Source organism: Alternaria triticimaculans (assembly GCF_023758025.1).
Source record: "Alternaria triticimaculans strain BMP 0046 chromosome Unknown scaffold_15, whole genome shotgun sequence".
Classification (NCBI taxonomy): Eukaryota; Fungi; Ascomycota; class Dothideomycetes; order Pleosporales; family Pleosporaceae; genus Alternaria; species Alternaria triticimaculans.
Genome location: NW_026055972.1, coordinates 84,004 through 96,234, shown reverse-complemented (window position 1 = coordinate 96,234; position 12,231 = coordinate 84,004). Strand labels below are relative to the sequence as shown.

General features: G+C 52.6%; 3 protein-coding genes across 3 annotated transcripts; 2 read left to right on the top strand and 1 right to left on the bottom strand.

The window, feature by feature from the left end:
* Positions 1 to 1,019: 1,019 nt before the first annotated feature.
* J4E78_008435 (uncharacterized protein) lies at positions 1,020 to 1,775 on the top strand (the record flags this gene model as incomplete). The annotated part of the gene is made up of 1 exon (XM_049369036.1): positions 1,020 to 1,775. The coding sequence occupies one exon, from the start codon at positions 1,020 to 1,022 to the stop codon at positions 1,773 to 1,775; it is 756 nt and encodes a 251-aa protein (XP_049219103.1).
* A 3,483-nt stretch (positions 1,776 to 5,258) lies between these two features.
* J4E78_008434 (uncharacterized protein) lies at positions 5,259 to 10,092 on the bottom strand (the record flags this gene model as incomplete). Its single annotated transcript, XM_049369035.1, has 5 exons — positions 5,259 to 7,145; positions 8,571 to 8,845; positions 8,896 to 9,633; positions 9,810 to 9,999; positions 10,063 to 10,092. The coding sequence occupies 5 exons, from the start codon at positions 10,090 to 10,092 to the stop codon at positions 5,259 to 5,261; spliced, it is 3,120 nt and encodes a 1,039-aa protein (XP_049219102.1).
* Positions 10,093 to 10,327: 235 nt separating this feature from the next.
* On the top strand, positions 10,328 to 11,519 carry MRP9 (37S ribosomal protein S9, mitochondrial; the record flags this gene model as incomplete). The annotated part of the gene is made up of 2 exons (XM_049369034.1): positions 10,328 to 11,231; positions 11,428 to 11,519. The coding sequence occupies 2 exons, from the start codon at positions 10,328 to 10,330 to the stop codon at positions 11,517 to 11,519; spliced, it is 996 nt and encodes a 331-aa protein (XP_049219101.1).
* Between the last annotated feature and the right edge of the window lie 712 nt (positions 11,520 to 12,231).

Sequence of the window (12,231 nt, the reverse complement as noted above, 5' to 3'; positions counted from 1 at the left end):
ACTTGTACCTGTTGAACGACCGACATGTGCCTGGCCATGCGACAGCCCAGGATCGCGGAGGGCGGATGGAAAACCTCGACCGCGCTCTGACCGCCATGGGGTCGAGGGCGACGGGATGCGCTGCGTGGGGATGCCACATCACGTTGCCGACCGCCATGTCGACTAGACGGTGAACGTGAACCCGGAAGTTATACTATGTGTTAACATGGGATGAAGTTTTTGATGAGAACGACATTCGCACAGGCTCCCAAGGTCATTACTCACGTCATCTGCCACACTAGCCACACGGGTGACCAGTAATCGCGATCGCACCTCTCACTATCAGTTCGGCACCCGACCAGCGGCCATGTTCGCAGCAAACCTGGAATAGCAGCTTCAAAGACTTGTCGCCTAGTCGCTGCCTACACCCGCGAACGAAGGATCATGCTAATGCTGGCCAAGTCAAGCGAGTCAGACGCGTGCCTGCGCAAGGCTACAGGCACGTCGCGCAAACACGTGCTCAGGATAGCTGAATCATCCAGCCTCCATTCATCGACCTTACTAATCCTGTATCGACGTCAACGACATCTTCTGCCTGAGGCACTCGTCACATCATGAGAGTCGGTGCTTTCCCAACATGTTTCGCCGACATCTTACTTCCGGCTCTCCACCATGTGCACCCCGGCCCCAAGTCAGACTAGCATGTCAATGTCCACCACTCGAAACACACGAAAAAGCTGCGGAAACGCGTAAGCTCGACCATTTTCTGTTCTAAACAGCGTCATCTGTGTCACGTCCAGACGTGAATCATCGATTTGGCGCTGTTCGGCTTGTGTTGTGGGTGATGTTGTTAGATCAGCCGTCGCAGGTAAGAATAGATCAAGTAGGCAATATTTCTTTCTATCGATCTGTAGACCTTCAAATCGAGCTTGCGTTGGTCTTCCTCATTCCACATCTTCACTATGACTTTTAGTACACGAGCGACGCTGCTTAGCTTAGGTATGAAGCCAATCCTGGAAATCGAGGACTAAATTGATGAGATGATAGCAGCAACCGCAGTTTCTGCGCAGTACGGCCCCGGTGGTCAATACGGTCCAGGCGGATTTGGAGGAGGTAGCGACAGCGATGACAACGATTTCGGCTCATCGTTTGGCGGTGGCCGTGGCGGCTTCTCATCAGAATCACGACATAAGATCATCGTAGCCCATGGTGTCCTCGCAGCCCTGGCCTTTGTCTTATTATTCCCAGTTGGATCGATTCTCATACGACTAGGATCGTTTCGCGGTGTCTGGATCGTCCATGGCATATTTCAACTCTTTGCGTATGTTGTGTACATCGCAGCATTCGGTCTCGGCGTGTGGATGATCAACAATATCCCAGTCAACATGCTCGACAACTACCACCCGATTATTGGCATCATTGTTTTTGTCCTGCTTTTCTTCCAACCCATTCTTGGCTTCGTCCACCACCTCAAATTCAAGAAATACAGTCGCCGAACTATCTGGTCGTACGGTCACCTCTGGCTGGGTCGCATTTTGATCACACTGGGTATGATCAATGGTGGCCTTGGCCTGCTGCTTGCATCGGACGCACCCGCATTTACCGGATTCGCCCCCAGCCAGGGCCAGATCATCGCATATGGAGTTATTGCTGGAATCATGTGGCTGCTTTGGGTTTCGGCCTCGATCTATGGGGAGAGGAAGAGAACGATCTCGAGCCGGGCGGCAGTGAACAAGGAGGTCGATGCTGGGTCGCCTTCGCGCCCCTATGACGATGGCAAGGAATTATACGCGTAAGGTGGTTCCTATCCCTGTTCTGATCCACACATTGCTAATTCAATAACAGGCAGCGAACTTATGCTTAAAGTTGCCGACACGTCCTCAGAACCATCTACAGTTGCGTGCTGCAATACCAAACTATTCCTTCCTAATCTGTTCAAAAACGTTTCATGCAACTCACCTGACCTCGCGTGCCCGTCAAGTCTTTGTCTTCCTTCTTGCCTTTCTTGTCAACAACCGTCCAACAGCCACAGGCAGAACCCCTTATCTTCTAGTCATTCGGACGACTCTTCGCTTTCCGCCTTCTTGCATGCGTTGGCAAGTAACACGATCCCGATGTTCAAGATGATGAACCCAATCTGCGAACAAAGAAGTGCGTTAGTTAACGTTCAATGTGCGCGACATGTTTCTTCTACTGCCGCAGAAGGGAAAGACTTACCGGCAGAGCAAAGAACCAAGACATCCCTATTGCTAACACAAAGTTCCTTTTATCATCTGGATCTTTCCCTTGCAGCATATACGCCAAGATACAAGCTGCCACGTATGTCAATCCAGTGAAATGATGAATAGCAGATCGACCGGTATACGACATATCCTTAGGAAGCTTATGGTGTGCAATCAAGCACCCCAACAGCAATAATATCGCTGCCATCTGCTCATATCAATCAGTAAGAACTTCTTCATATGGGTTTGGCGTAGCTAGATAAGAGACGGGCATAGAGAAGCGACTTACCGGTACGAAAACGGCCCACATCAACATGACCTCCGTGATATCGTGATTCATTTGGTAAAGTGCTACGGCAGCTACAGTGAGGAATGTTAAAAGCATCATGATTGCCGGTGGTGACCGAATGAACGAGCGCCGGTGTGACTTTCGAATCAGTTCGCGCTGTGTGGGCGGCAGTGCGCGGAATTGGCTCTCCGTGTAAAATTGAGGAGATGAGGAGAACGCGGACTCGAGGTCGCCTTCTTCGTCATACCTGCTTCCTAGGTTACTGCCGTAGTTGAGATGCATATTGCGTGCTGAATATGGTGGTAGCATCGTGCGAGGAAGAGTTCTGGGTGATTGATGCAGTGGGTTTGGTAGAAAGGCCTCGATTCTATGGTGGCAAACAATGAGACAATCTGAAAATTATTGCTCAATTTCACTGTGAAAGCTGCCCCAAGTCACAACGCACGAGTAAACGACCCTTTGCTGAGAGAAGGCGCGTTACTCGATCGGTAACCCCTGGTTCCCATCAACTCTTCTGCTTCCTGTTCACCTTGCTCGTACCATCATTCCCAAGCAGCAAGCCTCCCCGGCTCGTGACTCGGGTACTGTGTTTTCGTCTCTTTTATTCCATACCGTCACTGCTAGCAGCACGGCCAGGTTCAATACGAAGTATCCCATCTGTCGGCAAGAAACGCGTCAGCAAGCATACGATTGTGCCACCCCTGCATCACCCCTCATATGGACGAAGGTTACTTACCGGCAAGATGAAAAACCAATATCCGGCCATATCCATCCCAAAGCTACTTTTTTCGGTTTCCGGGCTTCTTTTGTACGCCATGTATATCCAGACACAGCTCGCGATGTAGACACCTCCGGTTAAGGAGTGTATTATACAGCGTGCGAGCAGTGAGGTATCCTTGGGAACGTTCTCATGTGTCAGGATAAAGCCTCCGAAAAGACAGATGATGGTCATCTATCGGTACATGAAGGTTAGCCCAGAACAAGAAGAATGTTGAATGGGGGTGAAAACAACTGTGGAGGACTGAGCTTACAGGTAGCATGATAATCCACACCAGCAAGAGGAAGAGTTCTTCCATATCATCGACGTAATAGACTCCCACGGCAGCTCCGATGTAACATGCTATAGCTGCGAGCAGTACAGATCGTCTTGTGCTGGTGGACGCACTGTTGCGCGGCTTCTGGGGCTGTGGTAGTTGTGCGGGTGGTGATGCATCGCGTGCGCTCTCTTCATCGGGTAGATGGGATAGCAGGATCGCATCCTCGAGATCGCTTATTTTATCGATATACATTCTCGATAGCTTCTTTATTGATAGGGGTGGTAATTGTGGTGATGGTGTTGGTGATGACGCTGAGGGATTCATTGGCGATGGACATGGGATGTGCAGTGAGTACGCTTCCTATTTTACTGAATTAGAAAGAACGAGCCAGGAGATTGACCAAAAATTCCAAACGCGGGGAACGCGATCAAACCCGCGCATATACCGAGAGAAGGCGTGTCGCTCATTCGGCATTCCAGGCAAGTACCATGGTACCCTCCGGGAGCCCATCGTCAAACCGGTTCAGGGACGAACAACGCCCACAAGCAGTCAAGACCCTTTACATCAGAGAGTAACGGTGTAATAGCTGATACATCATGTGGCTGAACACTGGCGTCTTTCGCCATGTATCTACCTTCACCTCGCAACTCGCACCGCCGCGCATGCCCTCACGTCCTCTCCACGGCATCCCACGTATAACCAGTCCACCATGTCGACAGACACAGAATCAGACCTAGTACTGCAGCGAACCCGGACAGCTCGCATGGCATGCGACGACTGGAATCCAATTCCATACTGGATCGCCACCGGCACGGTGATGGCCTACGCATGCAGCGCGCTCATGGCTATCGGCGGGCTCAATATCCACGACCTGAATGTTATATACATTACTAGCGTATTCATACCCGTACGTTGAATACAATAACTTCCTTGCTCGTGCTATTCACCTACCTAACCCCCGTCTCTTTGTGCCTACTTTCTCCACCTTACCTACCACAAAAGCGACGTACTAATCTACCTACCACAGTCAAACATCCTCCTCCACACCCTCATGCTCTTCCTCTGGCACCGGCCTCGAGCACGGCACCGCTTCGCGCCCCTAACACGCACACTGATGAGCTGTGCGACGGTGAATTTATGGGCTGGCGGGTGTGTGGGCGCGTTTTACACGGTGGATACGGCGATGTGGATTGCGGGGTGGTGGTTTGTTGGTATACCGGTATGTTGTTGGAGTTAGGGAGAGGCTATAGTAGAGTTGGAGTAGGGATTGAGTACAAAGCTAACGATGTGGATAGGGTGCGCTTCTGATAGGGAATAGGGCGCTTGTTGATGGGATGGAGTGGTGGATGCGACGGCAGACGAGACAGAGGGAACGTGTGTTTGGGAGATGATCTAGTAGTGGTGAAGAAAGTGGGGAGTGTTGGTGCTGGAATAGCTTGGGTACGTTATGGATGATGGCTCAACGCAGACAGCAGCTCATGCGATGGCTGCGGTGTTAACAAAAGCAGTGATATATCAAAACTCATGATGCTACATGTATCCCCAAACCCCAACGCGCTTTCCCCCAAATACTCAGAGTAGCCGCCCAAACACATACATATATCGTAACCCTCAAGTATCCAAGAACCCCCAAGACAGAGCCGAAGCTCACTCCCAAAACGCCAAACCACACCCCTCTCTAGCCCAAATCATCTTGAATCCAATCTGACCCAAACCCCACTCAAAAGCCCATTAGAACCAATAACTCTCTCCCGCAGCGCTAACTTCAAATTGACACCCCAAGCCCTTCCCTTGCTCCTGCAATGCTTCCTCCCCTTCCCTCAGCTCCCTCAGAATCTGATCCCCAACCAACGGCCCATCCATGAAGGAATCCTTGACATGGATGATAACTACCTTGACGCCTTTGAGCGGAGAATCGAATGCGGCGGAGAGCATAGCGCGGTTGTGCTCAGCGGAGACGGATGACAGACCGAACGCTGCTGGCGCAGAGGGATGGGATGGAGGTGGCCCGGGAGTGCCATTCTGTTGATCCGGTGGTTGATCCTGATTCCGTTGGAGAGACTGATGATGTTGCAGTGGGGGCGGGAAAGGAACAGGCGTGTTCGTCCCCGTGTCACCCCTCGAAAGCGGGAAGTCGCTCATTGTCTCATCGTCGGTCTGCGAGTGGTTTGTTGTCGAAATTGGGGAATCTATCCCTTTGCCTACTCCACCTAGGTAGCCGCCCATCTTGGCTTTCCTACCGCCCTCGATAGACGTCAGGCTTTCGAGCTGGAGGTTGTTGCTTGCACTGGCTCTCTTCCGCTTCTTTTTCTTCTGTGAGCGGAGCTCTTCTTTGTCGCGCTCGTGCTGCTTTTTGCTGTCTTTTACCATGGCCGCGAGGAAGCCGAGCTCTTCGAGTAGATGGCGGGGTGCTAGGTGTCCGAAAAGTACGGCGTCGGCTTGCGCGTTCGTGTATGAGACTTCTATGAAAATACCTTTCAAAGTGCCGGCGGCGATTTTCGGAGCTGCTTCTGTCCAGATCTGATGTGTGCGTGGGGAAAGGGAGAGGGAGTCTGGTTCAACGTCGCCGAAGATGAGGATCTCGCGTTTCGGAGTTGTAAGAGTAGATTCGGCGCGAATGAAGTAGGCGGTTGAGTCGATTACACAGTGATCTTGCGATTGCGGTTGCTGTGGTTGAGGAACTGTGACACCGCTGGCTCGTCGGCCGGCTTCTGTGCTTCCACTAAAACCTGGAGTACCGGGTGCGCTTTGTGTAGTCATGGAGAAACTTTGTGAACGACCTTCAAGTCCGTCCGATTGACCATACGATTGAGAAGGGTTTGCATTTTGCCGATCTGAGGTCTCCAGTAGATTGGCGTTCGATCCGCGGTGTACATGGCCAGGCCCCTGCATGCAGTGGCCATGGCTTACTTTGAAGCCCTTGACTCCTAAGCCATCACACACTTCGATGTAACCTCTTGAGCTTCCTTCACCCAGAGCAATGTTACCGCCTTCTGCAAGCCGTTGGAATGTTACTAGTCCCACGCCTCCATCTTCGTCCGTAAGATTAGGCCAGATGATGTTATTGAAGATGTGGTTTTTGATCGCGTTGACGGTAAATGGCAGTGCTGCTAACCGCTTGGGTCGAGATGTATTGTGAAAAGCTGCTGTATTGATGACGAAGCCCGAGACATGGTCGAGATGTGGATGGGTGATGAGATAAGTCGAAATGTGCTCTCTCACAACATGTAGCGCATTTGCCCTGGCACTTAGATGTGGGAAAGGTAACCCCGCGAATGCGCCAGTTTTCAGCGTAGTAATGGTGACGGGTACATCCTGCTCAGAATCTGGTGTCTCAGGTCCAGAATCTTCGTCGGAGAGCGAGACATGCCCAGTGCCCGGCGACGGCGACTCTATATGCGCGTCACTGCTATTCCCATTTCCATTACCGTTATGTGGGGTCGATAATGCTGGATCCGGGTCGGAGACAAGCGGGAAATCCTGACCAAGTATGCGGGTAATCGATGCAAGGTGGGAGCCTGCATCCACAGCTATGACGGAGTTCTTAGCCCAGTTTGTTGCTGTTGATCGAACGAGGAAGCCCGTGACATTGTCTTCGCTTGGTCCACCTCCAGAGCCCTGTTCGTGTTAGCCTCTACTGCGAGACGGCACATCTGCTTGTCGACCTGCACGATTGGCGACATCTGATGCATATATGAGAATGCCTCTAGCCACATCGGCAAACACAACCAGCACAGAATGACCTACCAGACAGATGACCTGAATCGCAGGTTCCCCCGAATTTCCAGATGATCTCCTCACCACCCTCGCGCTATCTTCTTTCATTCCCTTGGTGTTCCTCTTGTCTTCCTCTTCCAGTTCAACTGATAAATTTTCTTAGCCTCTCTTCCCCAAGCTGTTTTAAGATGCACAAGCACAATCCGGTTTTGCTTGCTCTTTGTCCCAAAACACACTTTCTCTTTCCTTAGAATCTTCTGTTTGCGTCAAGACTCAACGAGGACGTTCTCCCTCTTCTTCGCACCTCCCACCTTTAAAGCCGGAAACCACTCTTGTGCTCAATCCTTGCGTCGCGTTTCCGTAGCGCAAAGCCAGATCACCAGTTTGTTCTGTTACCGTTGCACGTTACACTTGCGTGAACCGATGGCCGCCGTTCCGTCGTCCGGAGCACGATCCACCAACTGATAACGCAGGAAGCCGGAATTATGTGCACAATGATTGCGCGGTTCTTGTCGCGCTAATCCTGATGTTCCGATTCCAGCTCTTCCTCCGTTGTGCGAAAAAGGTACCGATTGTCGCAAATCAAAGTGCGGATGACGACAAATACGCCCGCGCTCAGCTCAGGCGTGCCTTGTGATGATGGCTGTGTTTGGCCGTGCGCGCGAATGTCACCGTGATAGTTCCGTCGCGGGACCGCAATCTCGGCGCGGTTCAGTGTTGTAGAAGTTGACAAGATGGAGATCGAGGTGAGGACTCGAGGATCAAAGACATGCATGTGCCTCATGCGCTTGCCCACGCCGCCGTTCTTTCCAGCCTTCGTTGGACGGCTTCGGCGGTTGGCTAGGGCTATTTCCTTGTCTCTTACAACCAATGATAGGCTCGGCTCGACAAGCCACGACTTTGTTGGCCCCACCCCAGTTCGAGCCCAGATCTGGGGTTGAGAACACCTGACACCTGCTAGGCAACGTAGTGTCAGGGAAGACAAACTCTTCGTTATCTGTTGAGTGCGCGATAAGGAACGCAGTCGCATACAAGCGCTTAAGATCTATCACATGTACATGACGAGACTAGCAGAGTAAAAGTACGACCTTGGAACAGACGTCACAGTATCGAGACAATATTGTGTGTTGGGTATCATGAACTTCTTGTGCAGCATTTTGAGCCTCTAACGGCTATGGCAGTATCACTGATCCACCAGGGCTGCCCAGCGTGATCTCATGAATCCTCATCCGTCATCCTATCCATACCCATGCCAGTTCGTTAATCATCCGCATCATAAATCAAAGCAAACACTTCAAAAAGAAGGCGAAGCGTTTACTTGAACACCTTTCCGTCGGCCCACTCGTAGGACTTTCCGTTGACGGTGATGGGCTTGTCCCACGACCACTGGTCGTTGACGAACTCCTTGTCCTCCTCCTTGGTGGGGTCGAGCTTGGTGAACTCGTAGCTCTCGACATCAGGAGCGACATCGAAGGCGGGAAGAGCATCCTGGCCACGGACGATGAACGCACCGGTGACGATGGAGTCGTTGGACTGTCCGTATACGGAGCAGCAGCCGAAAAGGTACTTGCGGCTGGCCTCAAGACGGGTGAAGAAACCACCTGGAGGAATTAGCAATGTGATTATATAAATTGCAGGTGGTTTGACTTACCGATCAGGTTGGCAGTCATGAAGGTGAGGGTCAACTCATCGTTGTACTTGTAGTCAACCTTGTAGATGGAGTACTCCTCGAAGTTGGCGTTCTCCCAGAACCAGGGGAGGGCAACCTCACGGGTCTCCTCGTTGGAGTACTTGCGCTTCCAGTCGTCGAGGACGAATGTGGCCTTGGGCAGAGCCTCGAGAGGGTGCTTGGGCTTGGGGGCAGCTGGTGCCTCCTCCTCCTCCTCAGCCTCCTCCTTCTTGGGCTTAGGGGCGGCCTTGGGCTGCTCCTTCTTCTTCTCACCACCCTCCTTCTTGGGTGCGACGTTCTTCAACGCCTCGGAGATGAACTCGAGCTTGGGGGCGACAGCAGAGTAGCTGGCCTGGTTGTAGACGGTCTCGTACCAACGGGTAGTGTTGGGGTTGGAGTCGCGCCATTGCTTGTCGAAGAAGTATTGGAAGCCGCGGGCAAGGATGCTGGCAGCGAAGATGTCGGCAAGAGTCAGACGCTCACCAACGAGGTAGGTGTGTGTAAGGAGGTGCTCCTCAATGACGTGGACGGCCTTGAGGGCGGCCTTCTGGGACTCGTCGACGCTCTTCTTGTTGTAAGGGTCGCGGCCGAGGATGGGGCGGAACCAGCCACCGAGGGGGGAGAGGACCTCAGTGTTGGCAAAGGACATCCATCGCAAGATGGTGGCGTAGTCCTGCTTGGTCTTGCCGAGAAGGCTGGTCTTCTCGTTTTGCGAGGCAACTGGAATCCGTCAGCTCTGAGTCACCACCAAATTTTGGACAGACGGAGTAGATGTGGTAGAGGCAAATCAGAATAGTAAGTTTTCAACAATAGTTTTCAGACAGGGATAACTGAATGAATTCATTCGACATCATATTATGCAGGGAGGAGGAGCGAACGCGCGGGGTAGCACTTACGGTAGACAGCGATGGCGATGCACTCGGAGAGGACAAAGCCGTCAGCGCCCTCGAAGGTAGGGACCTTGCCGAGCTTGTTGAGCTTCAGGTAGTCCTCAGAGACACCCTTGGCTGGCTCAGTGTCGACGAACTCGATGTCGAGGCCATTCTCCTTCGCGACGGCCAGGAGAGAGGTGGTACGCGGGTTACCCTGTTGGCTTGCTGTTAGGACTCATTGCGGTGCGACTTCGCGTGCCTGTGTGCGACGACGTACCGAGTAGCTGTAGAGCTTTCCGAAAGACATGATTGTAGAGTTCGTGGTTGAGCTTAACAATCAGTGTGTGGAAGACAGGAGTTGTGAAGAAAAAGCTGGTTGGGTTGAGGGAGGGGCTGTAGGAACTTTGCGTGCACAGTCCACCTAATTTCAGTCTAGCGCTAAGCATTTGCAGGTGGCTCGTGCATCCATCGTCGTCAGTTGTGGCAGATGGCATTTCTTTGACAGCGCTACCACGGTGCATTCGCTGTCAACCAGAGGCGCAATGGCAAGCAGGGAGTTTTCAAGGAGTCTTTGGAGGGCGGCCGATGCCCTGGGGAGTCGACCGCGGCCCCAATGCGAACGCACGATTCGGTATGCTCAACGGAGCTTCCAACCCACAGTACGGAGATGCATCTCGACGACAGCCGTGCGACGTGCAGAGGTTACAGAGGAAGAGATACGGGAACCATTCACAGCGGCCCCCGAAATCGACTTGGAAGCGACGACAAAAGGCAGCGGCAAGAAGGGCGAAAAGAAGGACTCCCTACGAACACTGCGCGTCGTCCCAGCATCGCCGTCCTACTTCAGCGCAAAGCCCACCTTCACCGACGACTTCCTCTCCCTCTCCGCTCTCCTTCGAAAAGTCGCTACATTGCCTGTTATACCGCCCGCAGAGGCACCCAAAGTGGCCTGGAAGACGATCGAGCAGTATCGCATCATGACCAACGAGCCGGTAAAGACGGCGCGGTATCACAGGATGCTGCAAATACTGCGGAGACTCAACTGCATTCACCCCGCGCTCATGCCCGACGAGGTTGTGCAGGCGATGCTGCGGTACAAGAAGCCCAACCAGCCCGGTGACATTGTTCCGAAGCCTGGCGTGATTGATGAGCTTGGGCGTGCCAAGGGCGTTGGGCGGAGAAAAACGTCGTCTGCTGTGGCTTGGCTGGTAGAAGGCGAGGGTGAAGTGCTCGTCAACGGCAAGTCCCTCTCAGAGTTCTTCGGGCGGCTGCATCACCGCGAGAGCGCTGTCTGGGCCCTCAAGGCTACTCAGCGTCTTGACAAGTACAACGTCTTTGCTCTGGTGCAGGGTGGTGGCCTGACTGGCCAGGCGGAAGCAATGACTCTAGCTGTAGCGAAGTCATTGCTGGTCCATGAACCCGCGCTGAAGCCTGCGCTGCGACGAGGTGAGTCGATGTTTTCTTTATCCGTGCCTTTTGCAATCCAGCATTGCTTGTTCTGTCGTTCCATGAGCATTGTCTATGCAGCCCTCGCGGCTGACACATGCCCACGTCTACGCCTCAAAACGCAGTCAACACCCCTGGATGATCCCAAACATGTCTCGCCTGCGCATTCCGGATCCAATTGCTGACTGCTCCTTAGCTGGAACCATAACGCGCGACCCAAGGAAGGTGGAAAGGAAGAAGCCAGGTCACGTCAAGGCGCGAAAGATGCCCACCTGGGTCAAGCGATGAGCTGCTTGTGTGTATACTATCCTTTTATCGCTAGTCGTCTGCAGTGTCAGCCTGGCCAAGTGTAAGACGAGACATTTCAAGACGCCGTCTGTTGAATGTGCTTCGATTTCGTCGTGTATGTCCAAGCAAGTGTTGATGTTACTCTCGGTACCTTGTCGCTGTTTGCATGGAACAGGGTGCTGTACATACGACACGTGGAGATGACCAATTCTTCGCCTGATTGTCAATGTCGCAACCCAAACGGCCATGTGCTCACACGATCCTCATCTGGTGCGGCATTGCCCGGACAGGGTCATGCCCATCAAGTGTGTCCAGAAACACAAGGCCTTGAACCTTGTGCCGCTCTGCCCTGCTGACTATGCTTCTTCCCTGGTTCAGTCTCATGTCGAGCAAGTATGCAGGTTCAACCTTGCTTCACTACTGTCTGTTATTGCTTTCTCGGTCCGTTCCTGACAGCTGTTGAAGACCACTTTGCTAAGAGGAAGCAAATGTATATCGCATGAATGGCTGCGCCACCACCAGCACGCAATGCACTCAATACTGATGCGATAACTTATGCCTTCCTGATGTGTTTCTGTTTGCGCTAAACTCGCATTCGCATTCATGACTGCTTTTCGACCAAGACCCTAGATAGGCAAATGTGCATTGTGAGTTTTGCAACAGCAAGATGCTCAGGCCAATTATTATTGCCGGTGGCACATGCGACAAGAGT